Source organism: Ammodytes marinus (assembly GCF_949987685.1).
Source record: "Ammodytes marinus genome assembly, chromosome: 18".
NCBI lineage: Eukaryota > Metazoa > Chordata > Actinopteri > Uranoscopiformes > Ammodytidae > Ammodytes > Ammodytes marinus.
In genome coordinates this window covers 10,297,155-10,320,414 of record NC_137222.1, presented here as the reverse complement: position 1 = coordinate 10,320,414, position 23,260 = coordinate 10,297,155, and the positions used below count along the sequence as shown (strand labels likewise).

Below are 23,260 nucleotides of genomic sequence, written 5' to 3'. Positions count from 1 at the left end.
CCTCTAAAGCGGACGACGAGCTCCGACTGACTCCTCCAAGTGTATCTGCTGCTCCAGGCAATCAATGAGGACCGCGATGCCTCTTACTTCTGCAGCTCTCTGTCCCTCTTCCTCTCATTCGCCTCAGCACATATTATAGTGCATTTCAACTTTTGTACAGGCACACAAGGCAGAGGGAAGTTTGGATTCCATTTTTGATCACAATTTACCTCTTTTGTTTCCTGTAATAAATATGAGAGGTCGGTTTGTTGTCACTTGTCTTTGGAATTTAATATGTGCCATTTCTTATGCTGTTTTACGGGTAGGATAAGGAAACAACAAAAAGGTGTGACAAGCGCTTGGCGGACAACTGTGGATTTCTGCAAGTAACTCCTACCGTCCAAAGGGGATGAGGGGGGCATCGGCCGGACCCCCCTCTTGATTGATTACTTATTAGTCATCCCTTTGGCTAAATGGGACCCATTGAAAAGGCACCGTGGAACACATACATGAATCAAATATTCCTGTGTCCCCTGAATGTCTCCAGAGTAGTTTTGCTTAAGAGAGGGGGTCGTGGCTTAGCATTATAAAGAGGGAAAAACAGCATAGCTTTATGGGTTTATTTAGACAGTTTCTACGGTTTGACATTCTACCGCTGTAAAAAGACAGAAGGAAAAACTCGAGCGGATTCCAAAGAGGACAACATCGTGGACATACATTTTTTTCTTCTTCTAGTTATTCCGTTGTTTCTTTATTTTATTTCTCTTATTTTATTTTTTTATTTTTATTTTTTGTCATTTCCTCTCCCGAAAAATGAAACTTTGGACATCTCCCTGGGTGTCTTGCCTGGTGATTCTCATCTTGTGTTTTGGATCAGAGTGCGGGACAGTCCGGGGAAAGGGGAGATCCAAGAGGGAGTTGGTGCGCATTAGGGAGGCGAGAGCCACCATCCCAGGGGCTTGTGCCACACGTCTGCCCCGGGGCAAACGGTCTTTGCCCGGCTTGGAGCGACGGGTGCTCCGCCAGCGTCGGCGCTCCTCACAGGCGGAGGAAAACTCTCCAGACCGGGGAAAAGCTGTCTATTTTACCGGCAGGGGGGACCAGCTCCGGCTGAAGCCTGGCGTGGAGATACCCAGAGGAAATTTCACTCTGGAGATGTGGATCAAACCGGAGGGAGGTCAACGATCACCCACAGTGATTGCAGGTAGGATAGTCTACACATCCTCCATTCAAATGTCAACACAACTCCTTTTTTACAAGTGCAACTTCAAAGATAGTTAAATGGTAAAATTGCAAACTAAACATGCACATGTGCACTATTTTGTCCCAGTGTCATGTAGAACATCAAACAAAGCAACATGCAGTTTCAGCGAGTTGAAAACGAGTTCATCTATCAGACTAGACAATGATGTAATGCTCTGAAAAGTACAGCGGATATTTTAGGTAGTGCAAGCATAGGGTCATTGAAGATTTTGATCACATTTAAGTTGGCCACCTGAAGAGAGGAAATCGCTGCAAAATGATCTATTTTTGCGAGTGAAATTTTACTCAAATTTTCCCACTTTCGAATAGTGATTTAAGTGGGCGATCATCATAAAATCTAAGTGAGGAGCAAGGGCAGCAGATATAGGCTACCGCATCATTTGACCAGCAGCTGATGTCACTGTGCGTAAAATGTAATTTCTCTGAACCGACATGGCTATTTTAAAACTATGATGTAATGGCCAAAACTTTGTGAGCGAGCACGTCACGCGAGGCAAAAAGGGGAGAGATTTGTTATTAACATATTTTTTTAATTGTTGTATGTGTAAAATGCTCAGAACACGCAGCTCCAGCCGCAAGCTTGAGTGTCCCCCCCATAATCGACACCTTTATGATTGGCTACCGGAGTTACGGGACAGGACTGAGAGATCCAGGGTTTCCCCTCCTTCCCGATAATGTCCTGCTTGTGCTGGTGCGTGTGTTGGTGAACGGTGGTGCACAGTCTCTCCAAAACGCACACTACTGTGCGAAACCATGTGTTCCCTCAGCAAATTTCTAATTTAAGCCTCACTCAGATAGTGATGATGCATCTATATCCATCTACTGCGCAGAGGAGAACACACAGCCACATGAATGGATCCCCGACAGTTTAGTAGTTGACATCTGTGCGGACTAGTTTTTGTTTAGTCGGGTCTGCAGCCATGCGTAAAAGCGCTCCAGAAAGGTGTTAAAAAACAGTTCTGCATCATCTGTTCTGATAAATAGCGCCTTTGTGCATTACAGTATAGGACAGTGTTCTGTTGCTTTTCTCTGCCGATAGAGAGCGTTGCATACACAACTCATTGCTTGCTACAGTACTTGTGCAGATGGCGGCCCGCTTTGAACTGAATTGAACTGAATTGAACTCAGTCCTCCTTCAGTCTCCTGTATGCCAGCCTAGACGTTTGGGGACTCTACTAACCCATATGAATGCATTTACATGCTCCTTTATTTTCTGTCCGTCTGGCCTTCTCTAAACCCCCCCCCCCCTCTACACACACACACACACACCCCTTGTGTGTGTGTGTGTGTGTGTGTTTGTGTGTGTGTGTGTGTGTGTGTGTGTGTGTGTGTGTGTGTGTGTGTGTGTGTGTGTGTGTGTGTGTGTGTGTGTGTGTGTGTGTGCTTTGAGCTACAGTACACGTTTAGGTAGTGTTCGCCAGTTGGCAGAGACATGCTTTGCAAAACCAATCCCTTGTAAGAGTCTCAAACTGGTAGGGGGTTGAGGGGGTCTGTTGTGACCTGAGTGACTTGTAGATTTACAGGGGATGGACACAATAACAGGAACATCTGTACGGTATAATGCAATCCAGTACAACAACAACACTAAACGACCTCCAGCAACACTGATCATTGAACACCTCTGGGACTCAATCTTAACAAGAAAAGGAAAATTATAAGCTTTAAAGATGTTTAAACATATATGTATATATTATACAGGTGTTGTTGTCATGTCCCACACCTACTTGTTGTGGCTTCTGCCTACTACAGATATTAATCCACGTGTAATCTTATGTGTTCATTTTTTTTACCCCTTTTTTTGCTTCCATTGTGCTAACATCAATGTGAAATAGAGGGAGACTTTAAGAGAACAAATATGATGACCAAACAAATTCAATAAAGCCTAATCTTTTAAATCCAATTCAGGCCTAGAAAAATCCCAGTGCCTCTGAAAATGCCCCATCCCCTTGTTTTGATCCCAGCGCAGTGTTGTTTGCAGCAGCTGTTTTTTTTACTGGATTGTTTTGACCACTGCCATCTCTCTCTCTCTCTCTCTCTCTCTCTCTCTCTCTCTCTCCCTCTCTCCCCTTCCTTTCTTTTCCATTTGTTTTTGCTTTCTCTCTTCCATATTTCAATTTATCTTTTTGTTACATGTTGGCTTATGTGGTGGCTATTGGTGCAGTTGACAGGGAATCAGCATACAGTGGGGTACACACAGTACTGTGGTACTTTTGATACTCCTTGACCAGCTCTGGTGGCTCGTTCTTGCCTTTGTTTTTGAGTTGCGCCTTGCACACACACACTTCTTATACTTCTGAAGAAAATCTTCATTTTGTAACAACAGGATGAGATGATTGAAACAGACCTTTCTAAGGTGATGACTTCATCATCAATAATACTGGGGTTAACCAGTTTTTCTTGTACCAATTTTTGGTTGAAAAGAGAATGTCTGGGGATCAATAGTTGTGACTTTATAATCCACAGGTGACTCGTCAAACATTCACCAACTACAAGTTTTGATTGGGTTGTGCCCTCGTCAACCACACAACTTTTAGAAAGACAAACTGTGTTTCTTTCTGTGCTGTCATTTCACCGTTAAGGTTGTCAGGGTTTATAAGATTTAAAACAATTTGAAACTTTGTAGGAGTTGCTGCACACACACACACACACACACACACACACACACACACACACACACACACACACACACACACACACACACACACACACACACACACACACACACACACACACACACACACACACACACACACACACACACACACACACACACACACACACACACACACACACAGCCACACAATCAGAACATCAAGTGCTTTGTCCAAATGTTATGCAAACTTTGTTGTGCCTTATTAGCCCTTTTATCCGGGTCATGTTGGGTTGTCCCACATCAAAGGAGAAGGGGAAAAAAATCCTGAAAGGAAAGTAGGCTCTCTTCCATGACCTGCTTGGGACAATTATTTGCAGACGTTGGTTGATAGTTGCTACGATAACAGATCTATTTTGTCATTTAGCGCGATGATGCCCACACACATTTGCTCAAAAACACATTTAGCTTCTTAAGGATCCTTTTTTCATACCTAAATGGTCTCCTCTTCTTTTTTCATCATATAACTAATAATCAAATGTGACTGGATAAATAAGAAAAAGAGGAATTCTATTGGGATCATAATTACCCAGCAAGTGATTGACATTTGAATAAGCGTTGTGCTCTGATTGTTTCATTTATCTTCAGCAATCACCTACAATCTTTTTTAAAAATCTTCTTATTAATTTGATTAATTATAACAATAATGCACCGAGTGTTTGGAAAGGTGTCTTCAAATACCCCCAAATCCATATTCTTACATTTAATTAGTGATGAGAGTGTCACAGTATATGAGTAAGAGTATAGAACAAGTGGTTTGATACATTTATGTCATCTGACACTCAAAAACAAGCACAGCTATTGGGAGATCATTTATGACTCAGCATTTAGAGTGAAACTTGACAGCCATTTCAAACGGTTGAAGGCAAGTGTTTTTAAGTGGCGCAATGACATTTTTACAATCAATATCCTTCTTATGTTCGCTTAGTTTTGGAATTTTCCATTGTTTCCATAGGGAAATTGCTGTTGCGGTCACTTCAGTATGCCTATGAAAAGCGCCTTTCTTTGACCTTTCCGAGCCAGAACGGCTCAAAAGTAAACGGAGTCTTCATTGTTCCCTTCCTCCCTGCTTTTTATCAAGTCGTTGTGACATTTCTCTTTGTGTGTGTATGTGTGGTTTTTTACTTTTTCTTTTTCCCTGAGTGTGTTTTTCTTGGAAGAAGACTAATGGCAAGTGCGAGTAAGGTTGCCTTTGAACCTGACAGGAACTGCTCTCTACCGTAGTGTGTGCCCATGTAAATCCCTTTGCGCGTGTGTTTCTGAAAGGACACAAATGTGTACTTCTGCGTTTCGATTTGTCTGTACTGGGAATGTGTATTTCCTCATGTGCATGTGTATATGCATGTCTGTATAAGTATGTGCATGTGTGTGTGTGTGTGTGTATGCGTGAGCCAGAGGAGTCGCAGTGCAGGGTCTGGAAAAGTGTAGTGTGTTAGATTAATTGAGCATGGCAGAATTATGACAGCTGTTTACACTAGGAGCCCTACGAGCATTGTAGCACACCTTTTAGCCTTGAGTGCACTAGCTGACAGATGGAAGGCTTTTTCCTTCCAGTGTAGTGGAAAGCCTGAAAACGTCATCTACCAAAGGACTGACCTTGACGCTGAACCCAACGTTCACCCTTTGAACATTAGTCCATAGAAACACCAAGTAAATGAATGCATACCAGAGTGTGCATCTAATTAGGAGCCAGTCAAAGTTAGCCAGACGTCCGTGCAATCACTATTAGCCAGCCACTTATTGCAGGCTTGGGTGGCCTAATCGATGGCGAAAAAAAGACATCTGAGTGGACAAGCACATTGTGCCAAAGTTGTGATCATCACTATGATAATCAGCTTATAATTTCAGACCAAGCTAAAGGTAGAAGAGACATATGCATTATATTTACAGGCAGGTGATGCATAAATCCCAGGAGCTTTTGTAAAGGGTGCTCTATACTTAATATTGGCTTGATGTGCAGGTCATATTTGAGTGTTAGATATAATTGCTCGAAAGATGATGGTTAGAAATGTAACCCTTATGAGAGCAAATACCAGGTATGCATGACTGTAAAATTGTTAAAATAAAAGAGTGATCTCAGATCACGCTCCTCTGCTCCTTCAACTGGCTTTCTCTGACGTTGAGTATACAAGAAGGCAGTGGAGACTGGATCCATTGTTGCTCACAGATGAGAGTTTTCTTTCACACATCTCTACACATATTAAAACTTTTTTGAGTATAAATAAAACACCAGATGTGTCCAATGCAACAATTTGGGAAGCCCTGAAAGCCTATTTGAGAGGTGAAATTATATCATTTGCAGCATACAAAAATAAGTGTACAAAACAGAAACAAACTGAAATTGCTGATCAGATTCTGAACATAGACAGACAATATGCTAATTCACCTTCATCTGAACTTTACAAAGAACGTTTAAAACTTCAGACAGAATTCAACCTTCTTTCCTCTCGTCAAGTTGCTGACCAGTTGCTTAGGAGCAGAAGTACTTTTTACGAGCATGGTGACAAGATTGGTAAACTCCTGGCCAATCAACTGCGCGGATTTAGAGCGAAGCAACTCATCCCTGGAATATGGAAAGACAGTGGGTGTACAACATCAGATCAGAAATTGATAAACGAAAAGTTCAAAACATTCTATTCAAATTTGTATAGTTCTGATTGTACAGTAGACGCAACGGTGATGGAAACCTTTTTCAGTAACCTAAACATGCCTTCCCTTTCTCAAGACTTGAGACATAGCCTTGAGGCACCTATTACTCAGAAGGAAATTATTGCAGCAATAACATCTATGCAATCAGGCAAATCTCCTGGTCCAGACGGACTTCCATCTGACTTTTTAAAGAAATTTTCAGCCGAATTATCGCCTTTTTTATGTTCAGTATTCTCAGACTCATTTGACTCAGGTAAACTCCTGCCTAATTCGTTCTACCAGGCCTGTATTTCCCTGTTGTTAAAAAAGGATAAAGATCCTCTAGATTGTGCATCATACCGACCAATTTCACTATTAAATACGGATGTGAAGATACTTGCTAAAATTCTCGCCCATAGATTGGAGGATGCTCTCCCCTCTATCATATCCCCCGACCAAACTGGGTTTATAAAGGGACGCCAATCATTTTATAATACCCGCCGGCTAATGAACATTTTACATTCCCCCAGAAATATTGAATCAGAATGCCTTGCTTCTATGGATGCTGAAAAAGCATTTGATAGAGTAGAATGGAATTATTTGTTTTTCACCCTTGAAAAATTCGGTTTGGGTCCTGTTTTCACTTCTTGGGTTAAATTATTATATGCATGCCCTTCTGCCTCAGTATTAACAAACAGCCGTTACTCAAGTAGTTTTGATCTGCACCGTGGGACCCGGCAGGGTTGTCCTTTGAGCCCGCTCCTTTTTGCTATTGCAATCGAACCACTTGCAATTGCCATTCGCAGTAACAAACAGATTCAGGGGATATGGAGAGGAGGAATTGAACATAAGGTATCATTATACGCCGATGACTTACTTTTGTTTGTCGCCAAGCCAGCCACCTCTTTACCGGAGGCACTTTCTGTGTTGGAGGTCTTTAGTCAGTTTTCTGGCTATAAACTTAACTTGAGTAAGAGCGAACTCTTTCCGATTAATAAAGAAGCTCTCAAACTTGATTATACAGCTCTCCCACTCAAAGTGGTGACAGATCATCTGAGTTACCTTGGGGTATGTTTTACCAGAAATTTTAAAAACCTATTTAAATCGAACTTCCTCAAATTATTGGATCAGGCGAAGCAAATATTATCGAAGTGGTCTCCTCTGGCTTTCTCTCTTATAGGTAGAATAAATTCAATTAAAATGACATTACTCCCAAAGTTCCTATATCTATTCCAATGTCTCCCCATCTTTCTCCCCAAATCCTTTTTTCAGGCCCTTGACTCTTTAATGATAAATTATATTTGGAATGGTAAACACCCTCGGTTACGGAAAGCTTTTCTTCAAAGACCCAAACAAACAGGTGGAATGGCCCTCCCTAATTTCCAATACTATTACTGGGCTGCTAATATCCGTTCTTTAGTGTATTGGGTGCATTTTCACCTTGACGACTCAGCCCCAGTCTGGGTAACAATGGAGTCCAGCGCTATTAGCCCATTGTCTCTATCTGCCCTCTTATGCGCCGCACTTCCACTCTCTTCGGCTATTCCCAACAGTAGTCCCGTGATTAAGCACTCCCTTCGAATCTGGACCCAATTTAGGAAGAATTTTGGAATGCAGAATTTTTCACTTTTCAGCCCAATTGCAGCTAATCATTTGTTTACTCCCTCGACGGTGGATGGTGCATTCAAGATCTGGCATAAAAAAGGCTTAAAATGCATCGGTGATTTATTTATTAATGATCTATTTTCTAGTTTTTCTCAATTGACAAAACACTTCGGTATCGAAAAGACACATTTTTTCAGATTTCTGCAAATCAGGCATTTTACGCAGAAGTTAATTACCCAATTCCCTTATAAACCGCCAGCCAATCATGTCGATTTGTTTCTTTCTGTAAACCCCACATTAAAAGGCTCAATTTCTGTGTTTTTCAACCTTATTTCGAAGTTGCATAGCCCCTCATTAGCAGCTATAAGAACCCTGTGGGAGCAGGACCTAGGCTCTGCCTTCACAGATCACATGTGGGATACACTCTACCTCCATGTGCGCCCGACATGCTCTTGTGCAATTTAAAGTAGTACATCGTATCCACATATCTAAAACTAAATTAGCTCGTATGTTCCCCGATGTAGATCCGACCTGTGATAGTTGTAAGAGCGCACCGGCATCACTCTTTCACATGTACTGGGTGTGTCCCACCTTGACTGAGTTCTGGACATCAGTTTTTCAAACAATTTCTGAAGTACTTCAGCATCAAATTAAGCCGAACCCTTTCACTGCAATTTTTGGCATTGCTCCAAATTCGGGCTTACCTAAAGTGAAGCTGAGGGTACTAGCCTTCACCTCATTACTTGCTCGTAGGGCTATCCTACTCAAGTGGAAAGATCCTGCTCCTCCTTCCCACTCACATTGGATTCGAGACATTATGGCATGTATGAACTTAGAGAAAATACGTTATACTACCCAGGGATCCGAGAATAAATTTGACAGAATTTGGCGCCCCTTCCTAAATTATTTAAAAAAACCAACAACAACTATAGAAGAGTAGCTACCTCCCCCCTCTTTTATTTGATTACATTTTATTTATTTATGTGTTTTTTTTTTTTCATATTGATTGTTTATTTCTGTTTCTTGTAGTGTATATTTTGTGTTGTTGGGTGTGAGGGTGGGATGTGGGTGGGGTATGTTCGGGAAAAAAAGGGGAAAAAATTTGTATTCATTGTGCTACAATTTCGTTACTAACATTTAATAAAAAAAACTTTGAAAGAAAAAGAAATAAAAGAGTGGAGTCCAGCTCACTCCCTAGAATCACCTGTTAACACAAACTTGTGTTGGCTCTTGTGAGGCATGTCGAGGTGCTTTGGAATCTTTGCCCACTTTGACTGGACCACATGGATATATGCCCATAATCACCAACATGTATTAACAGACACACACATGCACACACGCAGACATGAGCTTGTATGCCTGCACACGCACCTGAACAAGCGCTAAACAAACAAAACAGTTAACATTTAGAGATCCCCTAAGAAGTGAAAACACATTACCATGCTGAAGCTGACATGCAAGGTCCAAGTGAAACAGGAAAAAGGTGTTTTGGTGCCTCTAGAAAAACAAGGCTTTAGCAGAAAACTAGCCTTTTCTGGCTACCCCACTGGCAAGGGCCATATACACAAACAGCTTTAAATGTGCTCAGTGTTCACAAAAAGCCTATACAGAGAGGTTTCCATGGGGTCTCCCCTCGCTAAACATGCAATTCAAACTGATTTCCAGCACTTAGATTACAAAAATATGTCACATTAATACATTTTGCTCCTTAATATTAACTACATTTTCAGTCTGCCCCTGGAAAGAAAACTTTTCGAAATATTCCAGAGTGTTTTATAGATTTAGTTCATTGAGATCTAATTATATTTACTAACAGATCCTGAAATACATTTACCATTACCTATTGTAAGCACGTGAACTGTGAAGAATCAGAAAAAAATAATTTGATTCAATATTGAAGATGGATTGTAAGTGTCAGCTCTCGATAAACAGCACTTTTTTTGTATTACTGCGGCTCATTGTTCATGCTCAATGTCCACATTCACACCTGGAAATAAAAGCAGGCATATATTATATATTAATGGCTGACTTCTGTTATTCTCTCCCCAGGGCTATACGACAAATGTTTTTACGCCTCCAGTGACCGAGGCTGGCTGCTTGGCATCCAGACGGTTAGTGATCATGGGAATCGTGACCCCCGCTTCTTCTTCTCCCTCAAAACTGACCGCGCCCACAAAGTGACCTCCATCCACTCCAACACCCGCTATGTACCAAACCAATGGGCCCATGTGGCTGTCACATATGATGGCGTCTACATGAAGCTCTTTTTCAATGGCGCCCAAGTGGGCGTCAGTCGGGAGCAATCGGGTGATGTCTTCAGCCATCTGACCAAAAAGTGCAAAGTGCTGATGATCGGGGGGAATGCACTGAATCATAACTACAGGGGGGCAGTGGAGAGGGTGGGTCTGTGGAGGCAAACCCGAGGGCAGAGGCAAATCATCAGGGACATGCAGGGCCACGAGGACCCCCAAGATCTACCTCAGCTGGTCATTCGTGAAACTTTCGAGCACCCGGGCCGGAAGTGGCTGACTGTTAAAGATGGTAGCTTTCCTCAGCCTGAGCAGGGCGGAGTCGGAAGATTAGTGTTTCTGGGTGGTGGTGGTGGTGGAGTTGGGAATTCGGAAGGATTTTTGGACACAACGCTGGAGCCTCCGACTTGTGGCCAAACTGTCTGCGACAATGTTGAGGTGATCAAAAACTACAACCAACTTTGGACATTCCGTCGGCCAAAGAAAGTGCGCTATCGTGTCATAAATGTTTGGGACGATGCACGGACCAGGCCGACTGTATCAGACCACCAGATCAGCCTTCAGCACCAGCATCTGAATGAAGCCTTTAGCCCTTACAACATCACCTGGGAGCTGAGCATTCACAATGTGACAAATTCTTCCCTCCGACACCGTTTGATTCTAGCTAACTGTGACATCAGCAAAGTTGGCGACGATGCGTGTGACCCAGAATGCAACCACCCGCTGACAGGGTACGATGCAGGCGACTGCATGTCTGGGCATCGGAGCCGTTGCCCTGAGCACAAACAGGGGAATAATGTATGTGACCCTGAATGTAACTGGGAAAACTTCTTCTATGACCTCGGCGACTGCTGTAACCCCAATGTGACTGATGTGACCAAGACATGCTTCAACCGCTCTTCTCCACACAAGTAAGCTCACTTTCTTCCCATTTTGTCTCTTATCATGTTTTTCTGAACTAGTCATCCTCTTAAGTAGTTGGTGAATTCACCATGAAGCTTTAACTAACCACAGAATTCCTTGCCTTTTTATGAATCATTTCGGCAAACCGACTGTACGTCATAGTCTCGCGTACCTGGTGCAAAAACAAACCTTTCCCTACATGTTTCCCTGAAAAGATAAACAGTCTAGTCCGACTGTTTCCTGATCATTTGTGCTGAGGCTCAGTGTAACATAACTCCCAGCCTGTGTGGCCTGGGAAATCCTCTGGGAGCCGCTAGTCCAATCTAACCTTAGCCTGGTTCAATCAGTGTTCCACACTTAAGGCAGGGCAAAACAAACGCAATGGTATGACTTTCCTAGTAGCAAATGCGCCGGCCAGACCACTCATTTCTGTATCAATTTTTCAACAACTCTCCCCACCTCCTTATACTATGTGTCTCCCAGTGGTACTCATTTAGCTGGCTTGATTGGAGAAGGGAGTTGGTTTGGAAAGAGTGACATTATAAACAGAGTGTAAGGGCAATTAGAGGTCAGAAAAAGGAGTCCAGTATGGCTTTTGCTTCTAGCAATTGAACTAATTTCAAAGTAAATAATTTCACAAACTACTCTTTCCAGGAAACCACTGAAATACATGTTTCCTTGGGAGGCAGGTATGGGTCCCTAAAGGTGGGCGCCTGAAAGACTTTTCCAGGAATTGTCCAAGAAAAACAGCAAAGATAGATGCATGTGAATACCATTGCATTCACTTGCATGTGAGTACCAGTATTAAAGATTTTTTTTCTAGGTGACCTGTATATACTGTATCAATCAAGATATCATGTGGTTTCATGTGGCTACTTTAGGAGAATACAGAGGCCTTGACAAATGCAGGCAATTTTGTGGCTTGTAGATGATGAGTAAATGCTGGTAAGGAGGATAAATCTCTGGAATTTGGTTTTGTGCCAGATCCCCAATAGCAGGATTGTTTGCTTCTTGTTATACTGAAACCCAACACGGTAGACTGAGATATTTTCTTGTGGACAATGCAGGGGGTCTTAATCGGTTCACCAGAAGAAGAGACTAAAATGACTGAAATTCAGATGTTTGTCAATGATTCTTACCACTGTCATTTGGGGACAAGTGAAAGGGAGAAAAAGTAGACCTAGTGTGTGGGATTGTTTGAGGCTTTCTGATAGCATGAATCAAGAAAAAACAAGCTGTTTTCAATCACTGTTAAGCTGGAAGCATTGTCTGTTTGGCTCTATCCTCCTGTTTAAAATGGCTGCTAAATAGCTAAATAATGACACCTAATTAACAACATCAGAGAGGGAAAGCAGGTGGGTTTGCTGTTGCTTCCATCTCTCAGTTCCTACCACATCCCTCCCACCTTAGTCATCATTAGAAGCTCATTCATCAAGTGGCAGACAAACTACTTCATTTAGACATCAGCCATTGGCAAAAACGCTTGACATTGCAATGTTCAAACCTCCTCATCTGAAGGATGGGCTTTCGAAAGGAAGGGTACCAGCAAGACCGAGAAAGAGACAGAGGGACAAAAAGCAGTCTAGAAAAAAAATTATTTAATCTCTCCAAATGGTTGCTTATTTTGCTTTGATTATGGTATGTCTGCAGGGACTCGCAAAGAGCTGCACTACAAACAGTTTGACATTCCTTCTTAATTATGGAATTCTGGACAAACAATGTACTGCATATGCAGGGGAACAATGGTTGTGAGGTCCTGCATTTATTATTGCAGTGTTTGCGCCTGTTACCACTTACATGTAGTGTTTTCAAAACTCTGGTAACACAGGACACAGGCAGCTCTGTGGTCCTACAACAATCTCTCTCTGAAAGTACCATTGATAACCCCCCACCCCCTGCTGAGGGAAATATTTTGCATTGGTTTTGACACTTCTTATGGTTTGGTGGTATTTGATGTTATCAGACAGCATTCATTGTAAAGATGCACATTGTTATGTCTGGAGCTAGAAAAATCTGAAATTGCAGCTGTAATGGATTGGATTTATATAGCGTTTTTCAAGGCACTCAAAGCGCTTTACAGGGTTCCATGTTCCATTCATTCACACACAGTCATACTGGTAAACTACAATAGTAGCCACAGCTGCCCTGGGGCAGACTGACGCTGTGATTTATATTATGTGAATTTACATTATGTATGGAGGCAGAAAACAAATGGCACCCTGAATAAGTTGTTTGAGAATATTTTGTATGTTTGACTGTCAATATATTGTATATATTATATATATTGATATGTATTATCTGGACAGCTGGATAGGACATCGATCCGATAAGATCAGAACTCAACAGAGTAAGAAGGTTTGTAAACACCTGAAATACCTTCCAAACTAAAGCAAGATGAATACACAAACTTTGCAAGATGGATGTTAAGACTATTTTATCTTCTGTATATTTTGGGGGAAATTAAGTTCTGGTCTAATAGGAGGCTATAGGGTCATCAGTTTTCCCTTGGCCTCTGTCTCTCTCCCTTTCTCTTGAGTCAATACCTCTCATTGTGGCAGGTTAATGGATGGACCACTCTTTCTCTTTCCTTCACTGCCTCTCCCTGCTGTATTCTAGCTCAGTGCGGGTAGCTAATCTCTAGGGCTCTTGACTTGGGTGTTTTACAGTTGGTCGTCTAAATCTTAAACCCCCATCCCATAAAACATAATGAAGTGCTTGGGTGTAAATGCCAGGGCTTTTCACTTCCACTTTAAGGCCATAGAACGCTTAAAAAGCACCTGTTGTGGAGGTTTCACCTGTGCTCTCATGGGGGCTGATAGAAGTCTGCCTTCTTAACTAGGGGACTGAGGGGAAAGCAGCTTTGCATGGGCAACTAGGCATCCAGGGGATTTGTGTGTGGTTATGATGGAATAATGTTTTGCCAGTTATTGTAGGTGGTCTTTTGAAAATATGACAGAATGGGGAATTCAGATGGTAATGGTAATGGTGAGGTCATTGGGGTTCAAAGTCAAGGAAAGGGCACTGATGACTAGTGTTCATTCTTACTTCGATAGGATCGGGATCGGATAGGATCATTTGCACCATCTCATTGTCTATTTCATATGTCTCCAAAATCTGCATCTTCAAACTTTGCCCTCAGCAAATGGGCAGTCATGGCAGCGACTCTGGAATCTGAGTGTTGACCAAGCACCTACTGTATGCATGTGCTTTACATAGAAGGGGGAAAATATTCCGAAGAGCAAGTAGGAAGGTTAAAGAGAAGAGTGCAAGTATAGTAATAAAGGCAGAGATGACTGATGGGTTTAGGGGCTGTGGTGTTGAACGACTTGATGACAGGAGAGCCGAGGGCCCCCTCCAATTTTGAAAGTGTTCTTGGCCGTGAGATCGTCATTGCCATGCCAACTCACCCCAGCTTTCACACTGTGCTGCCCCAGACATATGTATACAAGGCAAATTTATGGGCTTATATGAATTATATATGGGTGTAAATGGATGAAGTCATAATCCCCCATTTAATATGTATCAGATATAAAAGCATTAACTCTGCATTTTTTAGCCGCCTCGGGCACCCCTGGATCTCCCTTCAACAGTTACCTGCAGTGATGCTAGAGTTTAGCAAAGTTCCCCATACCTTTTCTGTCTGTCTGTCTGTCTGTCTGTCTCTCCTTCTCTCTAATTTTTAAAATCTGTGTTATTCTCTTTCTTCCTAAGTCTTTAAAAGTTTTCCCAGGACATGTCTGAAAAGTGGCGTGGTTAAATGCATGGAAAATCCTGTCCTTCCCAAGTGCCTCATCTTGACTGAAAAAAATAAACCCAAGTATGATGAGAGGCAAGAGAGGATAAGAGGGGCTATGGGATGGGGAAAAAGTTGAGGGGTGTTTGAGAGAGGGAGAGCACACCAGGGGCTTGCTAATTTGGGATAAATGGTTATTGGTGAGGAGGAGGTTTGAGAAAGATGTGGATGGACGGATAGGAAGACAGTGTTTGAAATGCCCAAACTGTTCTGACTATAAACACTCTTGTAAGTATGTCATAGGGTACTGTCCCTACAGTGACCCCTTTAACAAATCTCTACTAAAGTCTTTACTAAGTGATGATTAAATGACATCAACAATGTGCACTCACGTTTGCACATGCATACACACAAAGGGCCTTTTTTACAATAGAAACTGTCTGATTTTGCTCTGAAAAGTTCCCCTGTGCATCAATCCAACATGCAATGCACATTGTGTTCATGTGCAACAGGTCCAGGGGCATTAGAATAATTGATCTCAGATGATCAGTTTTCAACCTAAAGTAGAATTGCTGCTCTAAGTCATTGCTGAGTCAATCATTTCAGCATCAAACTCTTGGGACCCCCACCCCCCCACCTTCCCGCATGTCCAAAAACCTCTGGACAAATATTTTCTAAGGAAATAATGAAATTCCTGAAATTATTAGGAAGAGGGACCTTATATCATCTGTTCTCTCTCTCTCTCTCTCTCTCTCTCTCTCTCTCTCTCTCTCTCTCTCTCTCTCTCTCTCTCCACCCTTACATAGGCTTGAAGAAAGCATTTGCTACACTGAACTGAACCCTTTATTCAAAACGTCTGTTTTGAGGGGAACACTGAATCTTCAGTAAGCAGCTCCTCATCCAACTTTGTGATTTGAGGCAGAGAGAGTTGTCCAACAAAGATTGTAGAGATGTTACGAAACATTTCATGTAGCTACATATGAAATGTGCATTGGTGGTAACCTTAGGAGGCTAACCTAGGTCGCTGTGGGAGAATTATATCACTGGTGTAAACTCTTCCAGAACACAGCCAAACCAAAGTTTTACCGACTTTTAAATTGCTTCCTTCAGGCTAGGTTGACCAACATACACTATACGAGACAGATCAGGTTTACACTCAAATTTGAATATTTAATGCATTTAAACGTGCTTTTCAAACATATAACTATTAACCAAAAAACTAAAAACAAAAAAACACTTTCGAGCTTCTGGCCACAGAACATTTAATAAAGAGCTACAAGTACAAAAAAGATTCTTCAGGCTTAATAATGTCAATTGACTTTGAGTCTTGACACCAAATAAAACAGCCTGAGGATCTGAAAGAATGAATACTCTAATGTAAATAACAGAAGTAGCAATTGGAATTTCTCTCATCAATTGAATAAAAACTGGCCTATTGAGAGAAACAAGCATAACACTGAATCTAGTGGTACAACTCACAGTTTCAGTTGTTTTGTCAACTACAGTAAATACTCAACTATGACTTAGCTGAAATCACAACAAATGACAAATTTGATCCCTTTTAATTGTTGTGAATATTACAGGACCGCTTATATTAAATGGTGTTGCATGTCAGTGAAATTTAGTGAGCACAATAGGGAAATTTCCTTAGCTTGCATGTAAAAAAAAATCAAATCACATCGGATAAAATGTATTTGTCCACTGGATCTGTAAACCAACTTATACAGCAGTTGAATACATAGTGCAAAATGCTTTGTTTGGATTTCAGCTGTTGAGTGGGAGAGTAAATATAGATATAAAGTGGATTGTGCACGTCAAAGAGGAATGAGTCTTTGAAAAGTCTGCTTTTATCCTTGTATTAATTAACCTCAAGTGGGGCAAATGTGATGTGCACTTGACAAAACAAAGCATGAAATTTACTTGGACCACTGACATGGTATCTTTTGAACATTTCTTTCCAGATGTGCCATAATGAGGTACTGCACGTGCAAATAAACCTTGCAACATAACAGTAATGAACAGTAATGGCACACAATAGTACCGTTCCTCTTCCTCATCTCATTTTTATATTGGCATAATTGATTAACTTGGTTCACATTTTTATCAAACACAAGCTAAATGAGACAGCTCGTTATTGTAGTTGTTAGGGACGGATTTTGGGATGTGTATTTGGTAAGAAGCAGGGGTTAGTTTGCGTTTAACCAAAGAAAGTGTACAATTTGATGAAACTCCCCTTTGGTATGGAGTCAGGTGCAGTAAAGGGATGTTGTTTTTCCCCTCAATGTTATCACACTTAATCTTAAAATCTAAGCACCGATGAAACAAGACTACAAAATTTACATCCGGCAAGTGGATCACACAAACAAGGTCAAAACATCCGAAGAGGATCTAAATTGTGATAGATAGTAGGGCCAATATCATACTTTGCTTCTGATAAATTCACGTTTGTCGTTCCCATTGGAAATCTACTTGTTAAGCCTTCTGAAGCCAAAGGAAAGGCATACACTATCACTTTAGCATGTGCAACAGATTATACTTTCAAAAGATGACTGAGCTTGTTGATGCTGTTTGCCAGGACCACCAGACAGGCTTACAGAGAAGACATTTGTTTGATGTGTTCAGAGAATGAATGACAGTTTCACTGCTGTAGAGATATGTCATGGTGTTGAATGATTGCCATCATCAGTGCTGCCGTTAGTATTCCCAGTCTAGGGAGACAGTAGACTTTCTTAAACAATTAATCTAAGTCTTACTTAAGCAAGTTCCACATTAAATGCTGAGATGCTATCAGAAAATAAAAACTAATTCTAAAACATATTTTGAACTACAGATGCAAACTAACCAGAGTATAGAAATGGAACAAGAGTTGCTTCTGGGACACACATCAGCTTTATTCCTTGGCCATGCTAGCACCTTCTCATTTAGAGTACCATACAATTGTTAAGTATATAGGGCTAGTGTGAAGATTTGAATATGTGATATCAAATATCCTAAGTTTCTAAGGCAGCCAATCAGTCACTGTTTATTTCACCCCCGATCCAATACAATTAAAAACGTTTCACTCTATGGCAGTGCAGCATGCAAGACCATTAAAAACATTAGGCAATGTCACAGTAAAATGTCCAGAAATGCCAGATTACACACAAAGTGGATGATTCCCACCAGCACCAGACAACAACATAGTATTTAATCTCCCTTCTATTACACAAGAGAAAGCGTGCAGGGACTGCAGGAAATTTGAATTGGAATGAGAATGAGGATTTGATTGGTCAAAATTGATACGGCACGACTCACTGTTATTTAACCTTATGCGCAATTTCTGAGCCAGGGCCTACAGACACAAAATCACCAAAGAATGTCTTAGTCATTTCCAAGTGAGCAAGTGTTGTTGTGAGTCAGAAGAATTGTTGAGAGATTTTAGTGGGATTGAACTACAAGCAGTTATTTTTTTTGCAAATATAAAGTGTATTGAAAGAATAAATAGTTAATAAAATAACATTTAAATTCTAAAGGGACCTAATTTTGAGCTCTCTTGTTCACTACATAAACTCTTTCCTGCTTGGAACACTTTTGTTATTTGTAAAACTTTGCCTTTATGACATTTGTGTTCACAAAGAAAATACTTTTGCCATTGCTAAGCTATTAACTTAATGTGTAGTAACTGTATGTACTGAAACCTGCACTGGATATCCGCTATACTGAGCTTTGCAGGTGCTGCTTTGCAAGACTGGACCCATGCAGGAATCCTATGTTATAAGTACTAATATTTTTTTGGCTATTATTCTTTTTATTTATTTTCCAGAGCCTATTTGGATGTGAAAGAGCTGAAAGACATTTTGCATTTGGATGGCTCGACTCATCTCAATGTCTTCTTTGCCAATTCCTCTGATGAAGATCTGGCGGGGGTTGCCACTTGGCCCTGGGACAAAGAGGCTCTCACACATTTGGGTAAAAGACAAAAACACACAGATATGAGCATGCATGCACACTCACATGCACACCTTTAAGAGTGTTCACACCTCCCTTCTTTGGCATCCCAGATTGTTTATGTTGAGTTATTACAGTTCAAGCACCGGGTAGTTTCTGTCTTCTTCACAGCTTCAACAGGGAATAAAGGTGATAATGAAGCTGAGAAGACCATTCATAATTCATTGTTGGAGTCTTACTCTAGTTCCACAGCGATTACTTTACACTACACTACGAATAGGCTTTTGTATTGTGTGCACTCACACTTTGGGGGGGTCGTTTGCAATCTTTACATCATATGAATGTGGATCTTTTTTTCTCTGCATTTTTTCTCAGGTGGAATTGTGCTGAACCCTTCCTTCTACGGTACATTTGGTCACACTGACACAATGGTCCATGAGATCGGTCACAGTCTCGGGCTTTACCACGTGTTTCGAGGCATATCGGAGATCGAGTCGTGTAATGACGCCTGCTTGGAGACTGAGCCTTCGATGGAGACCGGAGATCTGTGCGCCGACACCAACCCCACGCCCAAATACAAAGGCTGCCACGACCCCGAACCTGGCAACGAAACCTGTGGCTGTCGGCATTTCACCAACACGCCGTTTAACAACTACATGAGTTATGCAGGTGAGCTGGATGGAGCCTCTGTAAAGTGCTTTGCTATAGTTACCTGGGGCAAAATGTTACAGTTGTATACCTCTCACATGCAAAAAACTGACACAGAGACCACCATACAGGAATGTGTTGAGTCTATGTGCATACTGAGACAAGTGTGGAATTTAGCAGGAACATTTAAAGAGGAAAACACAGCAGGAGGCACATCCTTTTATGTCACTTTTCTTTTGCAAAAAAGGTTAAAACATTTGTTGTTGTCATAGTTGAATGGGAAAAAGATAGTGCTCAAATAAAAATAGGTGGCCTCGAGGAAAGGGGGCCAACCAATAACCATGAGGTCGCTGGTTCGATCCCCGGGACCCGACAGGAGGGTGTTATTTGTAATATTAGTGGTGGCTGGTATTACATCTACGTTGCCCACCATCTCTACAATTGTGTCCTTGAGCAAGGCACTTAACCCCACACTGCTCTAGGAGCGCTCTGACCATTTCAATGTGCCCTGTCTACAATTGACTAAGTTAACTTAACTGTGGAATGATTTAATAACTGCTCCACTTATCAATCCAAAATCCAATCCCCCACTCCTCACACCGACCTCACTATCCCTCTGTTACCTGCAGACGACGCCTGCACCGACTCCTTCACACTCAACCAGGTGGCTAGGATGCACTGCTACCTGAACCTCATCTACCAGACCTGGCAACCCGCCTCCAAGCCTCCTCCGGTTCCAATGGCCCCTCAAGTGGTCCAGCAGCATCATAACTCCATCGTCCTCGAATGGTTTCCACCGATTTCGGGACACTTTTACGACAGGTGAAATGAGCTACATAGTTTGCCAAACAGATGCGGGTGCGTGTATGGCAATAAAGTTGATAAAGTCGAGAGATAAATTACATTAATGATTATTGCTTGAGCTAATAGAACAAGGGGAGGGGGGGTTATTTACCATTACATGATTTGTTAAAGACTAAAACACTATAATGTGAGCCAAGTAAATTGGAAGCACCATCTTAAAAAACAGTGTATAACTCTCATAAGTCCTCACATAAATTAACCTTATTGTCATTACTGCATCTTTATTTACTGTGTTAATGATATCTATTTGGCCTGTATCTAAGTTGGTTGCTGTGCCTGTCTGTTGGTTTCCTAGAGAAGTGGGATCAGTGTGTGATAAATGCACTGAGGGGAGAGTTCTACTGCAGTATGCCTCCAATTCCTCCTCCCCACGACCCTGTGCCCCTTCTGGACACTGGTCACCGCGTGAAGCTGAAGGTACAGTACCATATTATTCACCATACTTATTGGTGCAATGGCGTTGGAACACTGTTATTGTAGGGTGGTTATTGGTTACTTTCATGGCTCACGTATACTCTCAATGATGCTCATCCTAAAATGTAAGGATGAATTCCTCCTTACTCATCCTTTACTCTGCACTGATTCTCACTCTCTGTCAGTTTCTTGATGACAAAGAGATTTTATTTATAACTTAAATCAAAGTCTATATTAAAGCAGAGCCACATCCACCTGTTCACCACATTTTACAGTATATGCTCACCGTATTTTGAGGTTTGCCCCGTTTGTTTATTCTCTGAGTCAATACTCAAATATGCAAAAAAGAAATATGTTGTTGGTCGCTGACTCAACCTCAAAATATGCAAATGACTCACTCAAATTCATGACACTTGGACCGTGGGACAACATGGAAGGATCAAGTAGGTCGCTTCCCAATGGATGTTGCTGTATGGTACCACTATTCCCATATGAGGGCTCAGGCCAAAAATTCAAGGTTAAAGATCCTGTCATAGCTGTAATTCCAAGAAGGAAATCAGTTTAGGGATATTTAAAAAAAAAAAATCTTGAAAAAACAACAACATTTTTCTCTAATGTTTTTCCATTCTTGGTCTACTAACTAGTGAACCCATTTTTACAACAACTTTACAGGCATTAGGGATGATGTATTTCAGCTTTAAAAATAGTTCTACCATCTGTGCACTTCTGATTATTGCTATTGTTAGTAAACATCACTTAATAGCTTAATCCAGTGCATTATCTTTGAGAGAAAACTACCAGTAAGTGTACTATTAATACAACTCAAATCTTTTGGCTGATTAGTGTTGAGATGACACATTTATTTTTAATCATCCATTTCATATTTGACCTTGTGCTTGCTGTGACATTTCCATGAGTAGCAGCAGTTGTATTTTATTTTGAATATTGTTTTGCCCTTTCTTGGTCTTCCAGTTAAAACAGCATGCAAATGAGTCACCAATGATCAATCGATTTAAAGCACTTGTATTAAGACTACTGATTCCTCTATTGGATGGAAGTGATATGTGCTTCCATGTGCAAACCGTTAATTGGCAAACACCTGCATAAGAAAACACAAAATAATAATCCAACACAAAATAAATAAAAATGGTAATAATATGCCAAAAAATGTGAAATTACAATATTATTGGTGTCTCTGTCTTCGCTTGAGTCCCTTTGTACGAATGTCTCTGCATGTGCATATCTATGTGTTTGTGTGTGTGTGTGGATGCTCTATTGATTCCAAAGTCACTGAACCTTGTCTTCACACTGGCTATAGTGTACTGTGCACCAGAGGCAAGTCTGGGCTTGTCTAACATGCTGTGTGCGTAAACTGTACTCTATTTTCCCTCTTGGAAGGGGTCTCTGTTTGTGGCAGCTCCCCATTCCCTGTTTAACTCTGCTTGGGCCAGCTTCTCACTGAATACCGCAGCTGCCGTTTCCTGCTGTGATGGTGCAAATGTGTCCAGCGGTTACTAACTTCCAAAAGAGATTTAGGCCAACTACTAACTCTAAAAAGAGTGGTATTGGCATAGAATAGACGATAGCCATTACACCCTTATATTGTTCAATGCAACTGTGTGACTGTGCATGTGTGTATACATGCATTCATTGACATTCGTCGGCATTCATGCATACACATGGCACCTGTTATCTAAGGATTTGTGGGTTGTGTCCTCACACTAATTAACTGGGAAAGACTAGTGTGGTTAAAGAGAGCCAGAGTACCTCTCATAAATCTTTAGTACACTATGCCCCAGAGAAATATGACTGGAACTTAACAAAAAGTCAAAAAACATGTGGATATGGATTCAAGGAGCCGTTAAGAGTGGTTAGGAACATAGTTAGGATCATTGCATGTGGTAAGTTGCACTCGCACGGAAGGATTTAACAGCAGTGAGCATGAATTGAAGTGAAGGATGCAGGATGTGTATTTGTGTACGTGACTACACAATCAGAAACTGCCTTTGCAAAACATTGAGTGTCCAAAATGTTTGCTTGTGTATATAACGGTATTGATTTACTCAATAAGTCTTAACTGCAGGGATCTGTGTGTCCAAATGAATATGTACAAGGTACCATTAGGAATGTAAAATACTCACAAAGGAAATGTATATGAGTTCTGAGAAAAGTCTTACCTGAGAATCACACAATTCCTTTAGATAATCTGCTTAACCTTTCTCGAAGCCAACATTACACACAACGTCACCCTTGAAAATGTGTTCCTATTCACTTGTTTCTGCTTGTGAACAGTTACATTTAACAAAACATCCATCTTCAAATTCCTCAATGATTCAAAGCTTTTCTTTTGCTCCCATCATATATTTGTTTTCTTCTGTATTTATAAACTCCTCTTTG

The 23,260-nt window shown here is 41.2% G+C and overlaps 1 protein-coding gene across 2 annotated transcripts in view; it reads left to right on the top strand.

Moving 5' to 3' along the window:
* The first annotated feature begins 249 nt into the window (after positions 1–249).
* pappaa (pregnancy-associated plasma protein A, pappalysin 1a) overlaps positions 250–23,260 on the top strand; it is a 92,601-nt gene continuing 69,590 nt past the window's right edge. For both annotated transcript variants that reach the window (XR_013845336.1, XM_080046872.1), the window contains exons 1-6: positions 250–1,183; positions 10,175–11,285; positions 18,813–18,958; positions 19,313–19,606; positions 20,215–20,407; positions 20,745–20,866. Coding sequence is in view for 1 of the 2 variants with exons in the window: in XM_080046872.1 (XP_079902998.1) it covers positions 793–1,183; positions 10,175–11,285; positions 18,813–18,958; positions 19,313–19,606; positions 20,215–20,407; positions 20,745–20,866 (2,257 nt within the window). In the remaining variant the exon portion in view is untranslated. The remainder of the gene's footprint in view (positions 1,184–10,174; positions 11,286–18,812; positions 18,959–19,312; positions 19,607–20,214; positions 20,408–20,744; positions 20,867–23,260) is intronic.